The sequence below is a fragment of the Culex quinquefasciatus genome, chromosome 1 (assembly GCF_015732765.1).
Source record: "Culex quinquefasciatus strain JHB chromosome 1, VPISU_Cqui_1.0_pri_paternal, whole genome shotgun sequence".
Lineage (NCBI taxonomy): Eukaryota > Metazoa > Arthropoda > Insecta > Diptera > Culicidae > Culex > Culex quinquefasciatus.
The window spans coordinates 120,507,444-120,518,209 of NC_051861.1; the positions used below are offsets into that span (position 1 = coordinate 120,507,444).

Sequence of the window (10,766 nt, forward strand, 5' to 3'; positions counted from 1 at the left end):
GTTGAAGTTGAGAATTCTTATGTAATTTGAAGGCAAGATCGTCATTTTTTTTAATTATGAATGGAAGTTGTTTATGGAGTCGATGCGGTTGTATCCATGCAGAAGCTGAGTTTAATGTTTGATTCCTTTTAAAAACCTACTGGTTTAGTGAAAATCTTCTCTGTTTGTTGGATCAGCTTCGCTAGAACTTGCGATGTTTATTTGCTGGAGCTGCAGGAGTCCAAAATCAGCCAGGGAATTTGCGGCAATGTTGACACCCTCGCTGCAGTTCTTCGTCACGCGTAAAAATTAAAAACCTCTTCTAACCGATCGAAACTTGAAAACATACACAATTTTCCAGCAAAGAATGTCAAATACTAGACAAAATAGAACACATACTACTGATTACAAAACAGCTCATTTATCAGTAAGAAAAAGTCATGCTTGTGCTTGAACAGCCTCCTACTTTGTAGATGTAAATAAAGTGGGATCATTAAAAAATCACGTTACGTTTTCTCTATACATCACGTTCATCACCCAGCTTAGAATCATTCTAGGTACCGTCATCAGGGGTGACATTGGGTCTGAGGGGTAAGATTGGGTCATACAAATTTCAGCATTTTTGTATGACCCAATCTAACCCCCCCTGACCGAGCCACGTAGCCCAGTGGTAACGCTTCCGCCTCGTAAGCGGTAGATCGGGGTTCAAATCCCGGCTCGGACCAACACAACTGGTGATCTTTTCTCTTCTGGAATCGATTGCTTAGTAAAGGGAAGGTAGTGTATCGTCACAAACTGGACCTTATCACGACACCTTAGGGAGGCGACCTATGGAATGTTAACATTAACCTAAACATGTTAACATTAAGTTGAGAATGAAACTGCCACTGAATCCGCTTTGTAAATGCCGGCCCCGATACTCTTCAAGGGTGTTCCCCTCAGGAACTGGGAAAGATTTACTTTTACAATCTCACCCCCAGACCCAATGTCACCCCTGATGACGGTAGTTTATTCAAGTACAAAAAAAAGAAAAAAAAAACTCTGGATTTCTTATTACACAAAGGTAGAACTAAAACAGTTACATTTCCATATTTTTTTTTTTTTGATTTTTTGCTAAATTCAATTAAAATTCCAATCGGATTTTCAGGTTAATTTTTTTGTCCATTTGCATTCCCAATTGATTTGTGTTCCTTTTAGCTTAGTTCAAATCAATCTCCAAATTCAAAATCTCCTTGAAATACATTATCTCTCAACGTCTGTTACAATCCACAAATTTGAAAGCACTTCCTAGAACAAATTAGAGCACTCACTCTAACTCGAACCTTGAAACCGAATACTGCGCAGGCAAGATAATATGCTCTGCAAACTGAAGCATCTTCATCACAACATCCCAATATGATGGAAAAGCAACCACATCGATACTTTGGCCCCGGAACCGCTCCCTTATCCCCCCAAATCTCACCATGCCTGATTGACGACGACGACGACGGCTCACGTGATTTAATCAATTTGTGGGGATTATTTTTCTCTCACCATCCTATGATGGTGCTTCCTTCTTTTTTTGTATTCACGTTGTATTTCGTATTTGTGATTACATAAGGTGTGGAGTTTCTAGATTCTGTGCGAATCGCGTTTTTTTTTAAACTTGAGTTGATTCTAGAAATTCTAGAGTAATTGCAACACTCATTTATCAAATTCGCTAAATATAGTTACATTTTTAAACTTCATACCAATGAGCGATTGTAGTCTGCCAGTTGAGGGAAAAAAACAACTGGATTCCCCTCAGCAATGCCAATTTTCAGCGCACGTCCCACACCTGATCGTGTCGTCGTACCTCATCAGCACCACGTAGCAAAAAATGATAATTAGCAGCGGCACGGCGAGAAATATCTTCAACTCAAACTGGTGATGAGCGGAAAAGCCGGCAAATGGAATTTTGACACGCACTTCGAGGGGAATTTTCTTCTGCGGCCTGAAGCTAATTTAAGCGAGAAGAATTCAATTCTTCCAATTATCTTTTAAATGTCGTTCGCAATATTTGAGCAGCTTTCGTGCATTTAGCAGAAATCCAAATGTCTTATTTTAGCAATGATAAGCCCAATCCAATTGTGTTATCGTACAAGCTGTTTTGCTTGTCTTTCTTATCAAATCTCGCAACGTCCCTCGTATTTACCCTCTGACAAAGCAAACAAAATTGAGTAAACTAACGCTTGTCCCTCTTATCTACTCTCACAGGTTCTCGGCCTGGTGTCCTACCCGCCCCTCTTTGACGACAAATCAATCCCGGAGGACGCGAAGCAACGGGCGCGCGACATCCTGAAGGGCTGCAAGGGCGGTTCGGTCGGTTCGTACACCGACTCGAACGGTATCGAGGTGATTCGGCAGCATGTGGCCCAGTACATCCAGGACCGTGACGGCGGCATCCCGTCCGATCCGGCCAACATTATCCTGTCGGCGGGTGCCTCCGGTGGCATTAAGGTGCTGATGTCGCTGCTGCGGTGTCCCATCGACGGAAAGAAGCCCGGCGTGATGATTCCCATCCCGCAGTATCCGCTGTATTCGGCGACGATCGCCGAGTTTGAGATGGAACAGTGCGGCTACTATCTGGACGAGGCCAACAAGTGGGGACTGGACATTACCGAGCTGAAGCGATCGCTGGCGGAGGCCAAGACGAAGTGCGCCCCGCGGATACTGGTCGTCATCAACCCGGGCAACCCGACCGGTCAGGTCCTGTCCAAGGAGAACATTCAGGAAATCATCAAATTCGCACACCAGGAAAAGCTCGTCCTGTTCGCCGACGAGGTCTACCAGGACAACGTGTACGAGAAGGGCTCCCAGTTCCACTCGTTCAAGAAGGTCCTCATGGAGATGGGCGCCCCGTACAACACGATGGAACTGTGCAGCTTCATGTCCTGCTCCAAAGGGTACATGGGCGAGTGCGGAATCCGCGGCGGATACGCCGAAATCGTCAACCTCTGCCCGGACGTGAAAGCCATGCTCCTCAAGTGCATCTCGGCCCAGCTCTGCCCCACCACAATCGGCCAGGCCTGTATGGACGTGGTGGTGCATCCGCCCCGCAAGGGTGAACCCTCGTACGAGCTGTTCATGAAGGAGAAGACGGCCGTGCTGGAGTCGCTGAAGGTGCGCGCCGAAATGGTCGCCGAGACGTTCAACTCGATCGAGGGCTTCTCGTGCAATCCGGTGCAGGGCGCGATGTACGCCTTTCCCCAGATCCGGCTGCCGGCGAAGGCGATCGAGGCGGCCAAGAAGGCCGGCCAGGCGCCGGACGTTTTCTATGCATTCCAGCTGTTGGAGCAGACCGGTGAGTTTTCTTTTATTACTTTTGTAATTTTTTCAACCAATGGTCATTTTGGGCAAATTTTGTTTTAAGAAAAACTGACTTTTCATTTTGTGAGGTTCAATTTTTGTTTTTTTTTTAAATTGTTTAAGACAAACTCCAATCATTACACAGCAAAGCAATTTGACTGTCAAAAAAATAGTTATTTATTTATCATTTAATGATGAAGATTTCAAATAATGTTCCGTAAAAATAAAGCTTCCTAAAGTCATTTTAGCCAATACATTTTAATTTATACATGTATTTCTTGATGATTTTGTTCATAAATTCGTTCCTGAATTTGTTCTTTACTTCGTTCATAATTTTTTTCATAAATTTATTCATGAATTAGTGCATACATTTGTTCATGACATTGTTCTTGATTTTGTTAATAGATTTATTCATGAATTTGTGCATGAATTTGTTCATGAAATTGTTCTTAATTGTGTTTCTTAAAGTTTGTTCAAGAATTTATTCATGAATGTGTTCATGTGAATGATTTTGTTTATGAAAATGTTCATGAATTTATTCATGAATTTTTTCATGAATTTGTACTTAATTTTGTTCATAATTTTGCCTATAAATTTGATCAGCAATTTGTTCATGAGTTTGTTCATGAATTTGTTCTTAATTTTGTTACTGAATTTGTTCTTGATTGTGTTCCTAAATTTGTTCTTGACTTTGTTCATAAATTTGATCATTAATTTATTGATGATTTTTTGCATAATTCTGTTCATTAATATTTCCATGAATTTGTGCATGAATTTGTTCATGAATTTGTACATGAGTTTGTTCTTAATTTTGTTCATAATTTTCTTTAATTTGTTCTTGATTTTGTTTATAAATTTGTGCATGAATTTGTTCATGATTTTGTTTGTTAAAATTGTTCATGAATTTACTCATGAATGTGTTCATGAGTATGTTTTTGTTAAAGAAAATGTTCTTTAATTTATTCATGAATTTGTACATGAAGTTGTTCTTAATTTTGCTTATAAATTTGATCAGTACTTTGTTCATAAGATTGTTCATGAATTTGTTCTTGGTTTTGTTCCTGAATTTGCTCTTGATTTTGTTTCTAAAATGTGTTCTTGACTTCGTTTATAAATTTGTTTATTCATGATTTTTTGCATGATTTTATTTATAAATTTGTTCATGAATTTGTACATCAATTTGTTCATGAAGTTGTTCATGATTTTGTTTGTTAAATTTGTTCATGAATTTACTCATGAATGTGTTCATGAGTATGATTTTGTTTATGAAAATGTTCATTAATTTATTAATGAATTTGTACATGAATTTGATCTTAATTTTGTTCATAATTTTGCTTATAAATTTGATCAGTAATTTGCTCATGATATTGTTCATGAATTTGTTCTTGATTTTGTTTCTAAATTTGTTCATTCATTTATTCATTTGTTTCTAAAATTTGTTCTTGACTTCGTTCATAAATTTGTTCATTCATTTATTCATCAATTTTTGTATGATTTTGTTTTTGATTTTATTTATAAATTTGTCCATGAATTTGTGCATCTATTTGTGCATCAATTTTTTCATGAAATTGTTCTTTATTTTGTTCATAAATTTGTTCATGAATTTATTCATGAATGTGTTCATGTGTATGATTTTGTTTATGAAAATGTTGATGCAATTGTTCATGAATTTGGACTTAATTTTGTTGATGATTTTGCTAATAAATTTGATCAGTAATTTGTTCATGAGTTTGTTCATTAATTTGTTCTTGATTTTGTTCCTACATTTATTCCTGACTTAATTCATAAATTTGTTCATTAATTTGTTCATTAATTTATTCATTAATTTTTGCATGATTCTCTTTATTAATTTGTGCATGAATTTGTGCATGAATTTGTTCTTACTTTTGTTCATATTTTTGCTCATAAATTTGAACATGAGTTTGTTCATGAATTTTTTTTAATTATGTTCAATTTGCTCTTGATTTTGTTCCTGAAATTTGTTCTTGACTTCGTTCAAAAATTTGTTCATTCATTTAATCATCAATTTTTGCATGATTTTGTTCTTGATTTTATTTATGAATTTTTTCATGAATTTGTGCATCAATTTGTTTATGAAATTGTTCATGAAATTGTTCTTTATTTTGTTCATAAATTTGTTCATTAATTTAATCATGAATGTGTTCATGTGTATGATTTTGTTTATGAAAATGTTCATTAATTTATTCATGAAATTGTTCATGAATTTGAACTTAATTTTGTTGATAATTTTGCTTATAAATTTGATCAGTAATTTGTTCATGAGTTTTATCATGAATTTGTTCTTGATTTTGTTCCTAAATTTATTCTTGACTTCGTTCATAAATTTGTTCATTAATTTGTTCATTAATTTATTCATTAATTTATAAATGATTTTTTGCATGATTCTCTTCATCAATATGTGCATGAATTTGTGCAAGAATTTGTTCATGAATTTGTACATAAATTTTTTCTTAATTTTGTTCATAAATTTGCTAATAAATTTGATCAGTAATTTGTTCATGTTTTTTTTCTTAGTTTTGCTCAAAAATTTGTTCATAAATATGTACATGAATTTATTCATGAATGTGTTCATGACATTGTGCAACATTTCGCTCTTGAGTTTTCATCCGACGATTTTTTTTTTATAGGTGCTAACTCATGGAGGCGCTTGTTTTCAAAACATTTACACCATTAATTTCAACTTTAAAGGTTTAGGCTGGGTAAAAAAAACTAAGTTAAATTAAAGAAACAAAACAGTCTTTGGATTAAGCCAATTTATTTTCTAATTTTTGCCTTTTAGCTTTTTAATGTTTTCACAAATTTTTAATAATGTGACCACAGATTCGAAAAATTGAGGTCTCAAGAATTTTTTGTTTCCTAAAATTCATTGAAATTTGCAAATTATTTTTTACAGTTGTAAAATTGTAAAAATGTGTTAAGCATTTTGTGACACTAACTATGCTGGCTACCCTTTTAGCAACAAGTATTATTAACATTTCTGCCCCATTTCCCCCGAGATCTACAAACTGACACGGCGGGCGCCGTTGGTGGCCAACGAGTGTTACCTGTTAATCTGTAGTTTTGCCTGTACTGTTTAACATTGAGCTCACTTTGTAATTTTATTGAGGTTTTCGCCTGAAATTTTATTTCCGATCATAGGATTTTTAAATAATGTTTTTAAATGAAAATTGAATTATATTCACTCAAAATAATAAAGGTAATAATTTCTTTTTAGAGTTAAAATTAGGTTCCAGTTATGTTTTTTCGTAGTCTAAACCAATTGTAAAAATGGCACTTTTCTGTATGCCCATTCTGCCTAATAGTCCTATAAATATCTTAAAATATCTATAGATACCAAATTAGCTTGAACATTCACTGTAGAGCAGTTCTCTAGGATTTCGGTCATTCGATTTTTTTTTTGTATTTTTTAATCCGACTGAAACTTTTTTGGTGCCTTCGGTATGCCCAAAGAAGCCATTTTGCATCATTAGTTTGTCCATATAATTTTCCATACAAATTTGGCAGCTGTCCATACAAAAATGATGTATGAAAATTCAAAAATCTGTATCTTTTGAAGGATTTTTTTGATCGATTTGGTGTCTTTGACAAAGTTGTATGTATGGATACGGACTACACTGGGAAAAAATGACACACGGTAAAAAAAATTTGGTGATTTTTTTATTTAACTTTTTATCACTAAAATTTGATTTGCAAAAAAACTCTATTTTTAATTTTTTTTTTATTTTTTGATATGTTTTAGAGGACATAAAATGCCAACTTTTCAGAAATTTCCAGGTTGTGCAAAAAATCATTGTCCGATTTATGAATTTTTTAATCAATACTGATTAAAAACATTCAATATTACGCCCTTTTAAAATGTTAGTCTTGATTTGATAATTTTGAAAATAATGTTTTTGAAAAGATCGGAAAATTTCACAAATGTTTCATATATTAACATTGAAAATCGGACCATTAGTTGCTGAGATATCGACATCAAAAAATGGTGGGCTGTTTGAGTGAGACTTAGAAAACATCAATTTTCCTGTTTTTAAACCTTTGCATGGCAATATCTCAGCAACTAAAGGTCGTATCAACAAAGTCCGAAGAAGCAAAATATAGAGAATTTTCTCAGCTTTTCAAAAATATTTTTTTCAAAAGTGTGCAAACATGTGCACTAATTTAAAAAAATGAAAAACTGCCACAATTTTCAAAAAAGTCACCTAAATATGGATTTAACTTGAAAACGGTGCACTTTATCAAAATTTTACTAAAGTACTTTTTGATTGCAAATTTGATTTTACATCGAAAAATGAAGTTGAAAAATTTTTGCGACTAATATTTCGATTTTTTGAAAAAATCAGTATTGATTAAAAAATTCATAACTCGGTCAATGATTTTTTGCACAACCTGGAAATTTCTGAAAAGTTGGCATTTTATGTCCTCTAAAACATATCAAAAAATAAAAAAAATTAAAAATAGTGTTTTTTTGCAAATCAAGTTTTAGTGACAAAAAGTTATATAAAAAACCACCAAAATTTTTTTACCGTGTATTATTTTTTTCCAGTGTAGTCCGTATCCATACCTACAACTTTGCCGAAGACACCAAATCGATCAAAAAATTCCTTCAAAAGATACAGATTTTTGAATTTTCATACATCATTTTTGTATGGACAGCTGCCAAATTTGTATGGAAAATTATATGGACAAACTAATGATGCAAAATGGCTTCTTTGGGCATACCGAAGGCACCAAAAAAGTTTCAGTCGGATTAAAAAATACAAAAATTAAAATTGAAGAAAAAAGACGGATTTCGTAAAGAATTGCTCTGTACGCAAAGTGATTTTTTTTAATGAAGGTTGTAACTTTTTTTGTAATATTTTTTTGCTGGCATAAAACCAAAAGAGGTATTAAACTATGCCAAACAAACAAACTCGCACTTTTTCGTGTTTGACAGTTTGCAAAACTCGCAAACTTATTTGCGGCAAATGCGAAAACAAGGCAAAATATATGCAGGCTAACGATTCTGTGCGAGTTTGTTTTTGTTTTGTCATAGTCTAACGCCTCCTTATTTTTTTTAAATGTTCCCGATCAGACGGAAATAACTTGGGAATAACATTTTTTGATATTTTAAAATACTATGCAAATAACATTTTATGTTATTTATAACAAGATTTGTTATTCGCCGTTATGATTTTTTTGTTATTGGATTGTAATTGTAATAACAGACTAATAACATTTTGAGTTATTCTTCGAACAAATCTTTGTTATTATTGTTTGTTATTTTAACAACTAATCCGATCATTCCAATATCATTTGGAGTTATTCTTCCATAACAAAAAATGTTATTCCAAAGTTGTTTTGGCTTTCAATCAATATCTGACCGATAACAAATTTTGTTATGATAACATAAACTGTTATTGAACTCTTATGCAAAAATGGATTTTGCAAGATTATTCCATAACACTTTCTGTTATTTTAACAATATTTGTTATTGAAATGGCATGAATTTAGTTATTACCGTCTGTTCGGGTTGATCCTTAAAGATTTTAAAATATGTTGATCCCGATTATGCGAAACAAATATCTTGTTCCAAATATTTTCAATTTAAGTAGCTAAAGCGTTTTATATATGAGTGAAAATGTAAATTTTGTCATAATTTAAATCAAACATTTTTGGAAATGTGTTACAAAATGTTCAATTTTAACTAAAGACATTCGGAAAACAAATCTGAGCGAGGGACAAAAATTTATAGAAATTTTGATGAAAATGGAGGAATGTTTGTTTTGGCATGAGAAATGCAATGAAAAGCTCTAAAATAAAATTGCAATGCATTTTTTTATTTTGTTGAATTCTATAAAAGTTGAGTTGAGAAAATGATATAGGGGAAGAGCATCTATTTCCATCGAGCCTCTAATGTTGTCATATCAACAATTTGACGTTTAATTACACTCAACCCCCGGTGTTTGGTCACTTTTTCGTTTGACACTTTTTTAGTTTGTACCCCGTTGAACTGTCACTTTTTACACGGCGCTAACGCACACTATCAAAACAAACGTTTGTTAGTATGTGTGAACTCCGTGTAAAAGGGGTGTCAAACTAAAAAGTGACTCCGTTCGTTTGACAACAGTTGGTGTCAAACCATCGGGGTTTGAGTGCACAGCTCATATAAAGCGTTTTCAACTGAAAATTGAATTAAATTAAATCAACGGAAATAACTCAAAAGCACTCTTTCACTCTTTTCGCAGGCATCTGCATCGTCCCCGGTTCCGGCTTTGGGCAGCGCCCGGGCACGTACCACTTCCGCACCACGATCCTGCCCCAGCCGGCCAAGCTGAAGGAGATGCTCGGCAAGTTCCGCTCGTTCCACGAAAAGTTCTTGCAAGAGTACAAGTAAATGGTCGTGATTTTTTTAAACACACTTTTTGAGTTTAAATTTTTGTTAGGCGAAAAGCAAACTTAAACAAATACGCGCGTATTATCCGATTGTAGTGAAAGAAGAAGATGATTAAAAACGAGATTTTGGAATAAGAGAGGACTGCTGATAGAATCACACTCACACACACATATTTAGCATATCCCGCTTGAAGCTTCAAACGACGATATCGTATTTGCCAAGGTAGTAGAAGCAATTTAATTGCATGTTTTTACCACGCTAGGTTTAAAAAAGAAAAAATAAGTCCTCACACGCAATTGTAACTTTCTATGTGCAGCTGTTATTTTTTTTTTGTGTTTCAAATTGGTCGTTACAAAACAAAACAATAAAGTAGATTGGCAGCATTTTAAATGAGTATGAACGTTATTCGAAAACAAAGAGAAATCTGATAACCAAAAAAGACAATAATTATTTGGTAGAGTTACCGAAAGTGTTTTTTCGACGTCACTTTGTATATCGCTATTACTCGATAAATATGTGTGTTTTAACGCGTTCTACAAAATTGTTAACCAACCCCAGCTGTACCTATACGAAAACAATTAAAACAATTATATTGAAGATATTTTAGCAAAAAAAAAACTCATCAATCAAACAATTACTAGAAGCAGCAGCAGTCGCGCAACAAACAAAGGTGTATATTCTAGTTCGAAAGGACCACAATTTGTTAAATGCTGTGAATAATAAAGAAGAAAAGAAAAGTGCGGAAATTGTTCGAAGGACAACAAAAATAAAACACACCAGACTTTTGATTGTTTCAACATTGAAGAAGCGAAAATGTGCCCCATTTAATAATTGGTTTGTTTGTTTTTATTAATTCTTTTATTCACATTTAAAACGGCTCTTTTTCGATTCTGGCGTCCTTCGCGTTCCAAACCTTCTCTTCGCGGCCCTGCGATCCACATTGGTTTAATTAATATACATACAACTATTTACACAGTCACTTTGCGATTTTTAACTTCTTTTCTCCTCTCAGCTCTGATTTGTTTGTTTCGATATTTGCTAATTGTGTATAAAATAATAGTTTTTT

At 33.9% G+C, this 10,766-nt stretch overlaps 1 protein-coding gene across 2 annotated transcripts in view; it reads left to right on the top strand.

The window, feature by feature from the left end:
- Positions 1-10,472, top strand: part of LOC6051448 (alanine aminotransferase 1) — a 32,223-nt gene extending 21,751 nt beyond the window's left edge. For both annotated transcript variants that reach the window (XM_001867852.2, XM_038258473.1), the window contains exons 4-5: positions 2,215-3,301; positions 9,552-10,472. In XM_001867852.2, the coding sequence (XP_001867887.1) occupies positions 2,215-3,301; positions 9,552-9,700 (1,236 nt within the window). In that variant the 3' untranslated portion in view covers positions 9,701-10,472. The remainder of the gene's footprint in view (positions 1-2,214; positions 3,302-9,551) is intronic.
- Positions 10,473-10,766: the final 294 nt, after the last annotated feature.